Source organism: Charadrius vociferus, unplaced genomic scaffold, assembly GCF_000708025.1.
Source record: "Charadrius vociferus isolate BGI_N301 unplaced genomic scaffold, ASM70802v2 scaffold16, whole genome shotgun sequence".
NCBI classification, from domain to species: domain Eukaryota; kingdom Metazoa; phylum Chordata; class Aves; order Charadriiformes; family Charadriidae; genus Charadrius; species Charadrius vociferus.
In genome coordinates this window covers 1,550,138-1,569,233 of record NW_009649167.1, presented here as the reverse complement: position 1 = coordinate 1,569,233, position 19,096 = coordinate 1,550,138, and the positions used below count along the sequence as shown (strand labels likewise).

The following is a 19,096-nucleotide window of genomic DNA, read 5'->3' as shown; positions in this document are numbered from 1 at the left end:
AGCAGGCAATAGAAATGCTTCCTTTTTATTATATTGTTTCCATAGGCTTTTAAATGCAGGCACCAACGCAGCAGGACTCCAAGAAAGTACTCCACCACTACCCTTGCAAAAACCTCCTCATTCAAACAAAAGGAGTTCACATGGGCAAACAGCTGTGTTTGCTGTTTATCCATTTCATAGTATAGAGTTAAAGATATCTGTTCTTGCTAACAAATAACAGATTCAGGAAGTTGTGCTGATTAACCAGCTTGTACTTTACAGCTTTAACTCCATCAAGCACCCTGTTTCTTTTTAATTATTTTCAAATTAAAGAAAAAAGAGGCATAAAAATTCAATACGCAAATGAAAATTAGTTACACCCTACAAGCAAACATACAGAATAACTGAAGTCTGCCAACATATGTTAAAGAACCGAGTGATTATAGAGGAAGAAAGTAGCAAGTAATTTCCTATTAGGATCTTCAGCTACTCAGTAAAAATACTTTTCTAAAAAAAGAAATAACCAAACAACATTTGAAGAAAACAAACGTACCTGTACTTGTAGGTGAATTTATTTCTTGTCTGATATTTCTACCTGCCTGACTCCCAGACCTTGCAGTTTCTCGTTGTGGTTCTAGTATATCGCGGTATTTGGAGACCATCAGAACAGAAATAAAGTAGACTACTGCCAAAGCTAAGAACTGAGCCTGTTTGCTGTCATCCTGCATTGGAGAAAAAGGAACAGACCTAAAATATCGAACAGTTCTATAGAATTTTCACACAAGATCATCACAAGGCTTAATAAACAATACCTTTCTGAAACATTCTAGCAGTTAATATAGTAGCAAATGGATTATGTAGAAGATCTAACGGCTTTTCAGTGCAGTGCTATGCACAAAGCATCTATTAAGTACCAAATTTTACAGGTAATTTGGCCACTACGCAAATCTCTGGGACTGTGGAGTGAATGGGCTTTTCAGAACAGAGGCCTGACTCTGCTCTGAGAGTGCTTTCAAGGCTGCCCAACAGCAAGGAAGAAGGTAAAACAAGAGGTAATGGGCACAAACTTGAACATAGAAAGTCTCATCTTAACATGAGGGGAAACTTCTTAACTTTGAGTGTGGCAGAGCACCGGCACTGGCTGCCCAGAGAGGTTGTGGAGTCTCCCACTCTGGAGACATTCAAAACCCGCCTGGACGCTGTTCTGTGCAACCTGTTGTAGGTGACCCTGCTCTGGTGGGGGGGTTGGACTAGATGATCTCCAGAGGTCCCTTCCAACCCTAACAATTCTGTGATTCTGTGAAGGGCAACTGACTTTTGCTGCCCCAAGGATAAGACTCTGACAGCTCCTGCCACAACAAGGTAAAGGGTACTGCTGCTGCGAGAGAAAACTAAGCCCGCTGATGCTTTTCTAGCTAGCAGTGGATGCATAAGGAGGCATAACAGCTTCTTGTAATGTGTAAAAGCAGGAGGGATATGACCACTGTTTTTCTTCCAGTAATAAATTCCAGTTTGCACATTCTGACTTCTCCTTTGACAGGACTGTCAGCAGCAATCCCTGTTTTCCAAGGCTGATTTAAGTAAATGCTAGGACCACAACAACTTTGCTGTCTTCTTGTCCTCCCACCCCACGTTGTCTGCTGTTCTGTGGCAACTACCATCTATGGCTTAGATATCATCCCAACTGAGTTAAGTTGCTGCAGTTCAACTGAAATGTCTTTTATTACTATTATGGTGTAAAACCCAACATGGTAGAATTAAGACTTCAGCCCCCGTTGACTCCTATAGTGGTTTCACGTTGTCTCAGTTCCGTGAGTATGCATTTTCTACTACAAATCCAGTGCTTGCTTTCCATGTTTTTTGATGGTAATCTGGCTGCATGTCTTTGCAAGTCTTAAAATAACTAGAGATCCTCTTATTAAGTTCTTTCATAGAAATGCCAGAAACAATATTTCCCCTATTCCCTTCTCTCGCGAAGAAAAGAGTAGGTGACAGAAGATCTCCATGCAAATTCAACCTTGCCCTTTCAAGATGATCAGGTCATTCTGACAGGTAATTTTTTTTGTGACAAGTTCTACTTTCTTCTTTTTAAAGCTATTTCTAACACCAGTCTTCACTTCAATCCACTTGAACTTGGGTTGGAGAATTTTAAACATAATAATAATTACTATTGTACTTCTTTCAAAAACAAACACATTGTGCTGCAGTTTTATGCTAAAAAAAGTTGTGGACAAATCTGAAAAACATTTTAATATGTATTTATATATAGTATATGTATATATACGTTTAGCAGAAGCGAAAATTGTCTGTATAAATCAATTTGCTGCAGTTCTGTAATACATATAATAATTTTTCCTCCTACCCTCATTGGACAAATAGACGGCGCCTTTAGTAATACAGTTTTAATCAACAAAGGTCATAACTGATTTATTCTGGCTGTGATTATTTGGCTAATATAAGATCTAGTCTGACTGTTAAACACAGTTAGCTACTAATCTCAAATAGTTTACCAGTATGATTTTAAAGTGCAGAAAGTGGCTGGTAGTCACAAAGCCACGAGCAGATGGCTTGCAGATAATATATGAAGTGCAATACATGAAGGATATTTTTAATTCTGGTACAATCAGAATCTCTTTCAAAATATAAGTGATGATTTGCAGAAGAAAGAATTAGAGCACGTATTACTCACCACATCACGAAAAACAACTGCTCGTAGACGATTAATATCAACATCCTGAAGAAGCCTATCAGGGTCTTTTATAGGAGAAAGATTGCCAGGGACATTTTCAAGGGGAGTCTAAAAATAAAAAGTAGGGAGATTTTTTTTTTGCCCGCCAAATATCAAAGCATTTCTGTTAGAACCTTAATTCGACACCTTTTTTAGATATTGCATCAATTGCAGATGCTTTTTTACTACCAATATACTTCCAATATACTACTCAGACAAGGGTTCTAGAAAGAAAGCAATGTTTTGAATTATTGTTTTAATACTAACTATGTAGATATAAATTGTTACAACTTCCCAGAACCTCTGAACAACTGTATCTCTCCCCAGAGTTAAGATAGTAATTTGCACACAAAAGGTTATTTCAGATTACAGTTGTTTCATAGCAGTACAGTAAGTTATTTCTAATATGAGTGTTAAATTTAACAATGATAAGCAGAAATATTTTTAAAAATCAGTTTATGTTCATTTTACTGAGAATTATTACAGGCTACTTACAGGATAACTGCTATCATTACAAAAGCATAGAGTAGAATGCTTCCTTTAAAAAACGATAATGTATTACGAATGATGCATAAACACCTAAAAGTCTTCTTATACTGATTTGATTTGCACTGAATGTGTAAATGTGGAGAAATGTAATGTTTCTGTGAGGTTTAATGAAATAATATTGCGAAAAGAGCTGAGTTTTTAAATGCTATCTAAAAAAGTCTTTAGAGAAGTAAAAGCACTGAACTTAGTAATGAAAATATAGTAGCAAAGAAAAGGAATCCTTTACATCATACGAAGTGTTGTATTTTAGTTGTGGGCTGTGCTAAATTCTTTTGAGATTTTAGTTTCAGGATTCCCAAAATCTTAAAGCCATAAACAAGTTTAAAAAAAAAGAAAAAAGAAAAAGAGAAGAATAAGGAATTAACAAAACAGGGAAAACTAAGCTGTAATTGAATATTGAACAAATTTAATTCCTAAAAACAGACAGAAAATACTGATGTCTAATATGCATGCAAAAGTCCGTTGAAGTTACCAGGACTCGGATGTTCCATCAACGAAGCTGTGATTGCAGGATTTCATCAAAACTGCAAATGCCCTGACAGATTAAAAAAGCTATGCAGGTATTTATGGCAGATGTGAGTAAGGGGACTTGCTCTTTGAAGTAGACCCAGCAAGAAAGAAAAAGCTGTTTAAAATTGCTCTTAGTCATACTACTTCATTAACATTTTCTTGATTCAAATACCGCCCCCCAAATACTTTTACTTTAAGCCAGCTAATAGCAAAAACCTAAGCTTTTGCCAAATATTTGAGAAGGAAGTTACAATCATTTTCTGATCCTATAAAGCAGTCGTACAGACTTGTCATTGCTGTTGGTAACTGAAGACTGGGTTACCTTGGTTGCTGCTGATGCAGTTACACCCTGAAGAGCATCTTGAGTTTTACTGCCGAGTAATGACGTCTTGTTCACTCGCTCTCTCTGCCTTTGCCGACACTCTAAGCAGTTTCTCACAGCCACACAACAAACTAAAAAGAAGTTATGAAAACTCTACAAATTAGAATATTTTCTCATGATTATATTCAGAACATCAATTAGCAGTCTGCACATCCCGTTTGATACGTCAATAGCCATGTCCAAATAGTAAGTGCAACATAGTTCTCACATTAGACTCTCTGTTGGTACAAAGAAAGCATTATGCTGACTTATTAATTTCATTATTTAGTTGAATAACTAAGAGTTTTACATAACTGCTATATCATTATATTAAAATCTGAAAATGATTAGTCCCTGAACTGGAGCTCTCACACATTATCAATTGGTTATCAGCACTTAAAATCTGAAAGTATTTATGTACAGCTAGAATAGAAAAAAAATAGCCTATAAGCCTATAAGTATACTATATAGCCTACAGCCTATAAGTAGTCATGGAAATCCATGGAGACTCGGATAAGGAAACCTGCAACATGCAAAGCAGTAGCAAAGCAGTTTTAACAAAAAAAAAAAAAAGATTTTCTCCATTTACTTACTTATATTTAATATTTTTACTCCCCCAAAATATATACAACTTGAAATACATAAGAAAGAATTATTTCGGACATGTTATTTTAGCTTATTCTTGTGTCTAAAGTGAATCAACCTTAAAACTGTACTGAGTCAATAATAAATGGGATTTTTATTTTATCACACAATTGTCAGTACAGGTCCTTTCCTACATGTGTCACTATTTGATCCATCTGTAGCTCATTGATCTGTAAGTAATTATTTAATACATACTGTCTGCTGACTTACCAAGCCTTAGGCACTGTCGCATTAGACCTCCAGAAGACATGTTTTTTTCAGCTTCAATCTCACTAAAATTTAGAGAACTGGCAAATACCAGCACATCAACCATTGCCATCAGACGGCTGAGAAAAGTTACTGCTGTCTCTGCTGACATTCCTTGTGTCACTTCAATATTTTCCAATTCAGTCTTTAAAAGGAGATAATTGAATTAAACAGTTTGAACACAACTGAAATATAAAGACAGCACATACACATACAAATCTAAATTGTTATGTTTAATGACGAATATATTGAGAAGTTGTTTAAAAATCTTCTACTATTACCATTAACATAAACTGTGAGTGAAATTCAAAGTAAGACAGCATGAAAAGAGAAAACTATTTACATTTACATGCTGTAATAGACGACAAAAAGTCTAATATAAATGAGAAAGTTATTAGCAATTACATGAGGACAAAGTGCGGCCAGATGGTAAAGCAATGCACGGTATATAAGGGTGCAACGTCCTCTTACATTCTTCCATAGAATAAGTAAACTGACAGGTAACAGATGAAAGTAATTACTGTCTGTATAGCTTTTACATTCCTTTAGATAAACAAGTAAATGTGAGGAGTGGAGTGGGAAAAAACAGACAGTTCTGCCCTGTTTCCACGGATTGATTCTCTCTGGGAAAGCTTATACCACATAGGAACCTGACAGACCCCAATTCTCCTGGAGATCAGAAGAAAGTATGTTTACTCCCTTGTGACAGCAACGGGGGGAAAGTAAAAACGTGAAAAGTTTTGTGGCGTGCAGCTCACATTTCTCAGAGAACGGCCGCTTCTTTCCTAACGTAGTATTGGACTTTCTTAAATGGGAATTCACAGAAAATGCTGAATGAGGTCAATATTTCTGAAATCTAAAAGGGGGTCATGTTTTTCTCCAAAAAGACAGATGTTCAGAGTCATGTTTTCACATGCACTCAGGTGTCTAAGAGTGCAGATAACTGAAGAAACAGTAATTTTAATTAATGGAACGGTTTGGGCCGGATTGGCCACTCAGGGGGAACAACAGATGCTCTCCCCCACCTCTATCTCCAAGGAGAGGCAGGAGAGAGAGAAAGAGACTTACGGGTTTAGCCTCAGACTGGGATAATTAAAAAAAATAAATATCTGTTTAAACACTTTTACCTCTGGAGATAGGCAAAATTGAAAATGGGATTTAGTACTTGACTCAGTCCACATTTATATGACTAAAGACTACTTTTAAAATTGTTTATAGATGGCTGATTCTTATTGATTGTCATCAAGATTTCAGATAGCAGGGCTTTTCTGAACACAGAGTTCAGTCCCTTTGAAAAGTATTATTTTCATTGTTTTTGTTTATTTTTATTCATTTGCTAGAAGTAGCTATAAATTTTTTTTTCAAAATATATTTTGTGCTGTTAAGGCCACTTCCTTCCAAAGAAAAAGACATATAGAAAACTAAAAAAACCTTTACTCCATACTTCTAAAAAATTAGTATCCTCACTCATGAGTCACTTTTTAGAATATTTTACATCCAAAATTATACAAGTGCAAACTGTGCCAGACAGTATTAAGGAAACAAGTGTTTTGAAAGATGAAGGATATAATGTGGCATGTGTCACCACAATGATGGATACCACTTCATTTAATTTCTCTTAAGCATGTAACATGTTGGTTACATGAGTGATTTGGGAAGGGCTGTCATCTGTCTGATCTGCCCAATAATACCAGAAAAATGGTAAACCGACAACTCTCAGAAGGATTTCCAGCCTATCTTCTTAAGCCAGGTCTCCCCCGCATAGTCTGTGCTGTGTTCCTACTTTCTGAAAAAATAAGTTGCTGTCTTTTTATAACAGACTGGAACATCATTTTTGAAAGCACTCATCCAGGGAAAATATATTTGTAAAAATCTATAGCCATAACAGTCTGCTAAAAAACCTCATAGGTGGTTACAGAAACTTGAACTTCGAACTCATGCTTGAAATAACATCAGGCTTGCTAGCAGCCAATTGACTGCCTGCTGTTGATTTTTTCTTAAGCTTTAACTGTATTGCATCAATCATAGTCTTAAACCTTCTCAGAGTATCTATTGCTTTATCTTTTTAAGTTATGTTAGAATTTCTTTTTATATAACATGTTAGCCTATTTTGCCACGATTATTGCAAACTTTGAATTGAAAAAAAAAATCTCTTTTTTTACAAATCTCCCTAAAATTCTGCTGGATGTAAGAAAAGAAAAAAAAGACTGACAGTTTTTTTACAGCAAAACTTACCATCCGTTCTACCTGTTAAATACAGCACACTGATATTCTAATGACGTTTAAAATAAGCACCACTGTTGATCAAGCTGCCTTCAGGTATTAGCAATATTTTAAATAGGTGTACCTCAAAAACTCTTTAAAAAGTGAACTGATCACTGTTACATCACCACACGGTATATTTTAACAGCCGTAACAAGTCTCCCATACAATTAACATGTTCAGGGCCTAAGGAATTTCTCTATTGATAACCACATTTATAACTTAAATTAGCTCACGGACCTGCATCCGTTCAGTCTGGTAGCTAACAGTAAGCATCATACCTGGCAATGCATTAAGATACTCAAGGGAACCATGTTAGAAAAAGTTAATGATTACACCCAATACATTCCTATTTACATCCTACAACATGATACAGCAAAATAATAATAATAATAATAATAATAATAATAATAATAAAGCCAAAATATTAAATGATCAAAAATAAGGTATTTTTGAAAATGCAGAAAACTGAAACTTACAGCAGTAATACTAACCTTAGAACCCTGGACATGCAACAGACAAAACAGACAACAGATCACAACAATAAAAGAAAAAGAAAATTATTTAAGTTAACTAAAAATACAATGTAAAATTGAAACAAATTAGTATCTTGGAATTATACATTTGTTTAATTTAGAATTCAAACAGCAAAACATTTGAGCTCAGCATGAACATTTGAAAATTAAGAATTCTAAGAGAGAGCTATGCAGAAGGAAAACTGTAAATCTTGTATTATTATGGCGTTCATGTAAACACTGATTCTTCCAAACCAATGTACATCTTTTATATAGTACATAGAGCAATTTTATGAAGCAATGTAAACCAAAATAATGTTTTCACTGATTATATAGAAATGAGTGTTTTACAACAAGCCATTCAACTCAAATGTAATAAAGTAGTTATTGACAAAACAAATATAAATCACAAAAAGCAAACTGGTTCTTCATGCATAACGCTCCTTCCTTTGAAGCAACTCAAGATAGCTCATTGCAATATTACATTTGGGTGTGATTTCTTCAGCCTAACCCAATATCACACGGGATATTTGAATGCTTTTGAACCACAGAAAAAAAAAAGTAAAGATTCACTAAGCCACTGACACTGAATTAGTCTTCAAATTCCAATGTTCACAATTAAATGTGTTAAAATTTTATGGTTTAGTTTTAGGTAGAAGTATTTTCTCTCTTATCACAATGGGCTAGGAACTAATTCTTAAGTTTTCACTGGTTATGTTTTCAAAAGAGAAAGAAAATGAATTTTCAAGGTTATGTCAGTATTTTTGTCATTTAAATAGTGGAAAAAACTAATCTAAGAGAAAGAAAAACAAGCTGAAACAAACTGCTTGCTTTCCTTTTGGAACAGAAAATACCATGTTCAACCAACTTTTAAATGTGTCTTCCTCTTTTGCAGCTGGATGCAACTATTATCTCTCCATTACTAGCTGACAATTTTTACATCAGTGTGCTACTGTGGATTCTCAGAATTGTTACAGATCACACAGCACGAGTCATGAACTTGATAATGCTAACACTATATACAGGATGTACAGAAAGATATCTCATCTTGCCTTTTCATCCACAGACCTAATAAGGGCTCTCTTTAAATGTTTAATTGAGTTTTGTAGACAGCCATTCATGTAACGCCAGCAGCCCTCAGATTACAGTTTGAGAGCTGATGTTTTAAATGCTGCAAGCAAGAATTTAGAATTACAGGCTTCATAGAGTAAGTGGAAAAACAAACTAATTGCAACGGGCCTGGAAATTTACTCTCAATTGTCACACACATTTCACAGAATCACAGAATCACAGAATTTTCAGAGTTGGAAGGGACCTCTAGAGATCATCTAGTCCAACTCCCCTGCTAAAGCAGGATTGCCCAGAGCACATTACTCAGGACTGCATCCAGGCGGGTTTTGAAAATCTCCAGAGAAGGGGACTCCACAACCTCCCTGGGCAGCCTGTGCCAGTGCTCTGTCACCTGAACTGTAAGGAAGTTTTTCCGTGTGTTGGAACGGAACTTCCTATGTTCCAGCTTGTGCCCATTGCCCCTCGTCCTGTCACTGGGAACCACCAAAAAGAGTCTGGCTCCATCTTCCTTCAACCCACCCTTTAGATATTTGTAAGCAATAATAAGGTCTCCCCTCAGCCTTCTCTTCTCCAGGCTAAAGAGTCCCAGCTCTCTCAGCCTTTCCTTATAAGGGAGATGCTCCAATCCCTCAATCATCTTGGTTGCCCTTCGCTGGACTCTCTCCAGCAGTTCCCTGTCCCTCTTGAACTGAGGAGCCCAAAACTGGACACAGTATTCCAGTTGTGGCCTCACCAGTGCCGAGTAGAGGGGGAGAATGACCTCCCTCGACCTACTAGACACACTCTTCCCTATGCAGCCCAGGATTCCATTGGCCTTTTTGGCGACAAGGGCACATTGCTGGCTCATGGACAATTTACTATCTACCAGGACCCCCAGATTCTTCTCCTCAGAACTACTTCCCAGCAGGTCCACCCCTAACCTATACTGGTGCCTAGCATTCTTCCTCCCCAGGTGCAGGACCTTGAACTTGCTTATGTTGAACCTCATTAGGTTCCTCTCTGCCCAGCTCTCCAGCCTGTCCAGGTCAACTCCTCAGATTTCTTTTGCCTCACTCAATGTCCTCAAGTCCTTGTCACAGCTGCTATCCTTGTAGTAAGCAATGATTACCTCAAACTCCTAGCTTGTACACAAAGTGTTTTATCTGGCAACCAGTGGCTATCAACAGAGAGCATCTTTCTGCAAACCTTTTTCCTTACAGCTCCCCAAATATGCTTCTTTCACACTTGTACACCATCTTAAAAATGCCTTCCTTATAGCTGTAATTAAAAAAAAAAGTCTCAAAGACCTCCCCCACAGAAAGAAAAAAAAAAAAGGAAGTCAGTATTTTATATTTTATGACCTCCCTATAATACTGGCAGAGTTATCTAATATCCCCAATTTAATAACCAAGACATGATAATCAACAGTGGAACTCACTCCTGCAAAACCACAAAACTGGTTAGATTTTTTTGTCAATATTTGCTTCAATTTCAAATTGTTTCATATATACAATTGACAACCCTTTAAAAACACCAGCATTTGAAGCAATTCCTTGTACAGACCCTGAGACAGAGGTGGTATAGAATTGAAACGAAGGGAAATATTAAAACATGTGGGAATAGATTACTGTGAATTACAGTAAAATTTCCCCTGTATTCCATACAAATGCATAGTCTTCACTGCACTCTTCAGTCAGTCACAGGTTTGTGAGTATTTTGTTTTCACAGATAATGCATTTTTTCTTCTTCCTATTCATATTTAAAGGCTCCTGTTCACAACACTATTCAGATCATCCTAGTCTAGATTAAAAAAAAAGCAAGGCAAAAGGCAGATTTCTATTACAATCATTCAATAGTGAGGAAATTCCATAATTAAGATTGCCTGTTCTACAGCAGACAAGGGATCATGGATTAATCTTCCACCCAGCCCAGAAGAATTGCCATTTGACCCCAAAACCTAACTATGCAAAGGAAGAAGTCTTTTTGAAATGGGAAGTTCCCCAAACATTCATCTTTTTAAAGAAACCGTGACAGTACTGCTTTTCAGCATGGGAGGCAACACAAGAAAGAATCTGTTGCACAAAAGATAAAAAAACCCTGCAATTCCTCCAATATTCTGAAAGTCATTTTGCTAAATTTATCTCTTGGTTCTTTTCTGCATATAGCCTTAATTAATTCAAGCATCCAACATTCAGCATCTATTCTACTAATGAGAAATAGTTGAAATGCCTTTAAAAAAATGAGAGGCGATGGGACACACGTAATTATAACTAACTCTTACAGCAGACTTGTTGGGAAAAAAAGTTTTGTAACAGACATTTAGGACTGTTTAAGAACGAGCAGCCCAGGACGAGGCCTTGCTTCAACTCAGACTGACACACTGAAATCCAGGAAATATGGATAGACAGGACTACAAGATCGATAAAGGAACTCTGTGTTTCTGTCTGTCACCTTCTCCGGTAGCAAACAAGAAAGCTACCTGGTAAAAAGAGGCTGGACTCAGCTCCAGGTTAACAGTCATTGCAGTTGAGGGACCCTACAGGGATCTGGCTGACCAGCACTACATCACAGACAGCTGAATCATTTGCTTCTACTGAGTAGATCTCCATTGGATGGAAATCTAGTCCAAGTGTAAATACTTCAGAGTGGATACCTAAATTTACCATAACCTCATCTTGAATTCCATCATGTTTTATCATCCCGAAGTAAAAGGATGGAATGATCTTTATGGTCTGTTCTATAGCCTTTTTGCTCTCGTTTTTCATTATTCCAGACCAAAAAGTAAACTAATTTTTAGAAGTAGATGTAAGTATGTGTCCTATGCCACAAATACAACACACTAGGAGGAAATAAGTAAGAACTGCTACTTTAAAATTTTAATATGGGCCCAGAATGCCTTCAGTGGGAATATTTGAGAGTCCTCATTCATGAAAGTGAAAAAGGAAGAAATGAAGTAAAACGAGCTTATACTTGTTGATAGACTGAATACACGTATTCTACGAGATCTACAAAATGTGAGGGTTTTCAGAACCCAGAAAAGCTCCACAGAACAGAGATATGTAAGATCAGAGGTGTCCAAAGACAGACTAAACAAGATGAAGACTCTATGGATTCCAACAGGCACACCAGGAGATACGACTCGAGCCTACAAAGTCATAAATGATATGGAGATGAATAAAGACATGATTAACCATTCCTTTCATACCATAAACCGTAAGGCACATACTTTATACATTTAGGCAGGTTTAAAAAAAACAAAGACAAGAAGTGCTTCAATGGTTATATAATTACTTTGTCAGACTCAATGCCATAGGATTTTATGGAAGCTAAAAGCGTAAGTAGCTTCAAAAAAGATTAGATAAAGTCTAGGAGGACAAATTCCTCAGTAGTTATTAAACATGACAGCCTGGACACCCTCTCTAGCTGTTAAAATCCTTAATGTTAAAATCCTTAATGAAGTATCATTAGAGCAATCAATATGTTTGCTCAGACTTCTGTATTTTGATGTAAGCTGCGAACAGTCACCGTTGGAGGCAGAATGCTAAACTAGCCGGGCCCTTAGGCTGACCCAGTAGGGTAGCTTATGGAACATGTGGAAGGCTTGCTTTCGTAAAAGTAGTGCAGTACTGCTTGACTGGACTTCTAATACCATGCCCAGTTTAAATTACAGAATCACAAAATCACACAGAATCATAGAATGGTTGAGGTTGGAAGGGATTCATGAGATGCATCACAAAATTTGGACTGTATGTCTTGTGGAAAAAAACATTCATTAATGTAATTAACTACAACACAGCAGGTTCCATCTGAAAATCAAGAAACACTTTTTCTCTGTGAGGGTGCCTGAGCACTGGCACAGGTTGCCCTGGGAGGTGGTGGAGTCTCCATTCTCAGAGATATTCAAAAGCCATCTGAACACAGTCCTGGGCAAGTGCTTGAACCAGTTGGACCAGCTGACCTCCAGAGGTGCCTTTTTAGCCTCAACCATTCTGTGATTCTTTGAACCGGTGAGGGAGAAAGCCTATTGTCTCTCTCCTCCCTTCAGAGTTACTCTGGCAGAAAGTGTCACTAGAAGGCCTGACATAAGTGTTTTTATGCAGCAGAGACATCATATAAATCTTCCAGTTTCAGACCTTGAGACCTTTTCTCTCTTCCAATTAGCAGCTTTTGGAAGGAGAGTGAGCCAGAGTCTTTTGTAACTCATTGTAAGCACTGGACTACTTTGCCCTTTCAAGACTAAGAAGAAATATATTCCTAACCAGCAGTCCATCCACCTTCTCCACAACAGTTCAAGGATCCAAAAGTATTAGAAGTCTGAAAATCAGTATGAAACTTCTTTTCATTCATCATATGATGGATATTCAGAAGTGGTCTGATGCCCAACAGGGCATCTGGTCCCTTCATAACTGTGATCCAGAACAATATTGAGAGATAACACCTTCTCTAACAAGGAAGAAGGGTGTGCTGGGGTCTTTGTATCTGTCACAATGATGAATAAATCCTGCTAATGTTTATGGACAGACAATGGCCGAACAGGAATGCAGTTAAATGGGAGGGAAGAAACTCTCTGCTAGGTGGAAATGACTATGAAACCATCATCTAGACAGTCACGGTTATTTCCAGGTGAAGTTAATTTGTGATTTTATCAATTACTTCTCCCTACCCTCTCTGTACATCTGGGACAAAAGTAATCACTTTTTAAAAACTTCATAGAGTAGGATTAATTCAGCTTGAAGCCACTGATCTTTTAGTGAATTAGTTTATTTCACAATTTATTTTTATTTTATTATACTAAACAGATGGCAAAATTGAGCATTTAAGTAATATGCACAGTTCCCATGTAGTGGAGAAATGCATGCATAAGACACAAATTTGAAAATGTAGTCTTCTGTATCAATGCATGAAAATCACTGCTATTGTATCAACACACAATATTTTAATAAATTGATGTGTAATTTTTTATAGCTGTATCAGCTATCTATCTATACACATATATATACTTATTATCCAGAATAGAGGGAAATCATGATCTGCAAAATTATTACTCTATAGAATGGCTCTGCAGTGTCATAAACCAGGATAAGAGCTAAAAAACACCATGATCATTCAATGAAATTGCAGCCTAAGTACTGCTGTGCCTGGTTTATATTCTTATATAAAAGACGGCAAAGAAAACATCTTCATTTTCAAATGATGTCTAAAAGGTTTGTTTTAAAAGATACCTCCCAATGTCCTTTTATCTAAAGACTGATAGTACAGCCTGCATCTCAAGATGGCTTGGTGTGCACTCTCTCAAACTTGTCAATATTTACAATGAAGCACTTGCAAAATCTTTTATTCAGCAATCTTGATGTCATTCTTGTGACTACAGACAACTGAAGTCTTTCCCGTGAGTCTCGCACTTTTGGTGATAGCAAATATTTTCCCAGTTAACACAATGAAAATAGTAAAGATACAGCATTTAACCATTAATTGCCTGACTGAAAGTCATATTAATGTTTAGCAAATTGCTAGTCTATACATTCATGCCTTTCGAATAAAATTGTGCAAACCAGGGTTTGGGGTATTTTTGCTAGCTAACTAGAAGTAATAGTAGAGGCAAAATAAAGTAACCTCAATTGCTAAATGGCTAGAACAAGAAATTGAGCTTTTACAGCCAAACTACATTTGTAGTCTCCAGTGCCTGTTAGCTACATTACTTCAGAGGAGTCTCTTTGTCCCTTCTCAGCCTCATTTTCTCCCCTTTCAAAGATCAATACTTGTTGCAGATGCTTACGGGATGTTCAAGATAAAACATTTAGTATGAAAGAAATAGTTACAGATATATGCACAGACAAGGCATCACATTCAAATACTACAATTACTATTGACAATAATGCAATATTTACAAAATATTTCTCCCTTTTTCATGAAGGATTCTATTAGGCTACTCTGCCTGCCTGAATACTGTGATCACCTAAGAAATTACAGCTTACTAAGAACATCACAGTGGATAAAAGTATCAGCCTATTTCAATACTAGATTTAAAAAAAAAAATTAAAAAAAAGGAAACAGAGGTCAGGACCCACTGAGGGAAGAAATAAACAAGAGTAGTGAGGGGATGACTTCTGGTGTCATTTGGCATGCAAACAAATGGCGGCCATGCAAAACAGATTTATGAATATCAATGACTAGCCATCATAAAGCATGTAATTTTGTTACATCATGATTTGTAACCATGATCTTAATGGTCTTCTCTTTCAAATGAAATATCTATGAAATATTATTCTTACTTAGTGCTACTTCTCTAATAAAATTAGCATTTCAAATGCAAAATATTATAAACACTCTGTATATCAAAACTTAACAGTTGCGATTTTATATATATATATATATAATTTTTTTTTAAGGAATTAGCAGAGAAGGGACAGAAGTCCCTAAAGCAGAAAAGTCAAGTGCAAATAGTGGTTCGTATTAGTAAAAACAATTTCTAGTATGACCACTAGGTGGAAATATTGTACTTACAGTTGGCGATGTGGCTGCTGACAGCAATGGTAAAATTCCTCCACAAGCAATAATAATATTGTCTACCATCTGGGAAATGAGGTGTATTGTGTTGTGTACAAAAATAATATTTTCATTGCTATTGACAAAGTCCATCACAGACTTTGTGGAGTGACTGCAAGAAGAGAAGAAAGGATGGATTAAAACCAAACAGTTAAAATAAAAGATTAGATAAATTTCTTCATTGCAACCAGACCGTGAATGTTTCTTTCACATAAAGGCAAAATATCATCTATAAACCTTTGCATGTAAATTGTGTAAAAATACGAACAGGACTAGTTTAATGAACAAATTGATTGCTATGTATTTTCACACCAGGATTAGTTTCAGATACTCGGTTGAGAACAACGGCTCCTAAGCTTTTATTCCCATCAACCAGTACTTCACTTCACAGGCAGTTCTGCTGAAAGCAGTGGGGTTGTTTCTTCAGCGTGAAAGTTATTACTTAATATTAAGAGCTTACCACACTGCACCAGTGGCATTTGAAGCACCCTTGGTAACACTTAAAGATAACACCTGCTAGTGTTTTAAAGGAGAAACCTGGTAATATGATGATACTTGATCTAATATTAAGGTTATTAATTAATACTAAATTCAGCATTAGCAATAGCTTTGCAGACCATAGATGATAATAAGATTAGCTGAAATCTCAGCAGCTCCTAATTGGTGAGAAATTGTCGCATGAAACAGTCACTCCCCAAAAATATAAAACACTGTGCATGTTTTTTGAGGAATAATCAGTCTATAAGTATGTTCTTTTTCCCAAAAAAACATTGTTGCCAGCCAGCAAACAAAAATGAAAGGCTTCAATTAAAATTACACAAACTGAACTTTAATCTCCAAGAATTACTTAAATACAAAGTACAAACCCCCTCCCACACATCTTACCAAAAAATAATTATTAAACTTGTCTATTTCCTAGTGACTATCACAGAACAGTTCACCAAACTGGGAATTAAATGCAATATAAATTGGTCCTTGGATAAACCTATGTTCAAGTTTTCTGAAAATGAACTACCATAAAATCATAGACTGGTTTGGGTTGGAAGGGATTAAAGATCATCTAGTTCCACCCCCTCTGCCACGGGCAGGGACACCTCCCACTAGACCAGGTTGCTCCATTCTCTCCTGGGAATTAGATTAAATAGCGCCTGTGATACCTAAGGGCTCTGATAACAGTAAGTTCTTGAGTATCTCTGTTACAGTGTACAAAAACAAACAAACAAAATTAGAAAATGCTATAGGAAAGAGTTTTTATTTACAAGGTTTGGAGACAGAGAAGCTCTCTTTTAATTGATCAACTGAAAAAAAATGGCTGTTATCAGACACACAAGTCTTCCTTGTGTCTGAATCAGAAGCAGCAGATTCTAACACTGAACACAAGCTGAAAGAGCAGCTCAGTTTAGTTAGGTATGTATGAGTTAGTTACGCAATCTCTCAAGAAAACAGAAATTGTTACCTGTGAAATAGAGCTGTTACAGGCTGGGGAGGGGTGAAAAGAGAAGACAGGAGATACAGAAGGGCACTTCAACTAACACCAACTCTTTTCCTTCCCACTATCCCAGTAACATCCCCTCTACAACACATCTAATTTTTCCTTATTGATGGAAACACAAAACAGGGGTTAAAGAAGAAACAACGACCTACCTTCTCCAAACATGTACATCTGTTTCTAGTGCAAAAAGCAAGTCTGTCAGGAGCCGCTGGTGCATGGGAGACCATTTAAACTCTGGAATACGAAACATAGTTGTGCGTGGACCTGGACTAAACTGTCGTCGCTGCTCTTCCGTCATTGGCATTCCTCGAAATCCCAAGTCAACACGTAAATCCCGGTCTTGCTGGGTGACCGATCGACCCTGTACTGCCTGCATCAACAAGAAGTTAAAAAATCATGTTGACTTTTTCTAACGTGCTTTTGATCGGATCACAGGAGAAAGGATGGGCGAAACTGGAGCACAAACAACAGGAGATATTGATATTTCCAGGCAGGCAGTACCCTTCAGTAAAGGAGCTGCTCCAACTCAAATCAATCAGCACTGAGAAGCTATGGCTGGCCTTCCTCTCAGCCATTCACCCATGTTTTACACTCAGGTTCTTCACTTGCAGTATTATAGAAAAGACCAAATGCAGCGCATACAAGGTCAGCAGTGACAAGATTCTTTTTACAGGAAACAACAATTCTTTTGTGCCAATACCAAAATTTTCTTTGAATATTTACCTCAAGACATGGACAAACTAGACAGTGATGGCTTCGACAAATCAATGTACTTTTAGACAGCTCCTCATTTTCCAAAACCAATTTATTTATCCAGTCTTTTTAGCAGGATCATTAAAGAATCAAGTCCAGTCTCCCAAATCTCATTTTGCCAATTTTGTTACACTTTGTTAATTGGTTAACAGTTCTATGGATCCTCAGGACATTCTTTAGATTCTCCCATCAGGTGGTGCATGTAAATTTCATTCCCTTTCACTACCTACAGAGTTTCACTACCTACTGTTTCCACTTGGTGATTAAAGACAAAAGTAAAATGTAAACAAAAAGGATATGATGGAGAATACCGTGAAGCAAAAAGTAGTAAAGAACAAACATTTTGACTCAATTTGAGGCAAATATTCATCACAACAAACTTAGCTACAATGTGCAACATCTCTGAAAGGAAGAAATACACATTTTGATCCTTGAAATTATTTTAAAGTGATTTTATACTAGCTTCAAACTGGCAAAACAGAAAATATGCTTGCTTTGCTCACATATTCATTTCCTGATCTCAGCATACTGGACATTTAAAAGCAAAAAGACATTTACAAAATACTTGTGCTAGCAATGTAAAAATGGAAAAGGCATTGGAGTTGAGCTGGAAAGCTTCTCAGGTCTTTAGTCGGATTTTGATCTTCTGTACCAGCATTTTGAGAGCAGGGCAGGTTTGTTCATCCAATTTGACCTATTGAGATCAACATTTTTACTGATGCTTTCATTTCCTATGTTTTTCTTACAATTATCTTTAAATGTCTCTTTACTTTTTTTCTTAGACATCTAAGATTTTAATTTTTTGCATGAATCTTCTGCATAGTACTTTCAATTCTATCTTCAGTCGTTCCTAGTTCCTCTCTCACAGAAGAGACTTAGTTTTATATTCTTCCATATTTGATCTACTATTGTTAAAGGCATTAACTCTTCTTAGAAGTAAGCAGGAGTTCCCATCTCTACTTTGTTGTGCAATTTGTTGCTTCGTTTCAGTCCATTCGAACAAAAGGCAGCTTACTTCTTATGATAAGGTGGGCAGCTAATTGTAGATCTGTTTTTACAGAATTTGAGGTTAGCAACTCCATTCACATACCACTTGTTCTCTTTTGGGTACAACAACAAGTAGTTGCCATGTCAGCAGCAGTAATGGTATAACTGTAACATAATAGCATAGCTTTTATCTAGCCAATAATACTGCATTTGCAAGAATGGGCTTTGATATGCCTTGCATAAACCATCACGAAACCCAACTATCTCCACGTAGGTGGCCAGTCCTTAAGTCATTTTCAGTGTTTTCAGTGGTCTCAAAGAGATCAAATCTAACGTGGCAGTTCCCACACGTGCTGCAATCAAAACTCCAACCCCCAGCTCCACTGTACACATGTTAAAATTAACATTACTTTACTCATGAAAACAATAATGCTTGATTTGCATTTTATTTAATATGTATTTCCATCTTTTTT

The 19,096-nt window shown here is 36.6% G+C and overlaps 1 protein-coding gene across 1 annotated transcript in view; it reads right to left on the bottom strand.

Annotated features, from left to right (window-relative positions):
• The window catches only part of NBEA (neurobeachin), a 515,614-nt gene that overhangs the window by 333,485 nt on the left and 163,033 nt on the right, over window positions 1–19,096 (bottom strand). Inside the window, exons 23-29 of the mRNA XM_009888422.1 lie at window positions 17,036–17,253; window positions 15,350–15,503; window positions 7,775–7,783; window positions 4,983–5,163; window positions 4,089–4,219; window positions 2,669–2,776; window positions 533–701 (exon numbers count right to left, since the gene is read on the bottom strand). Coding sequence (XP_009886724.1) covers window positions 533–701; window positions 2,669–2,776; window positions 4,089–4,219; window positions 4,983–5,163; window positions 7,775–7,783; window positions 15,350–15,503; window positions 17,036–17,253 — 970 coding nt within the window. The remainder of the gene's footprint in view (window positions 1–532; window positions 702–2,668; window positions 2,777–4,088; window positions 4,220–4,982; window positions 5,164–7,774; window positions 7,784–15,349; window positions 15,504–17,035; window positions 17,254–19,096) is intronic.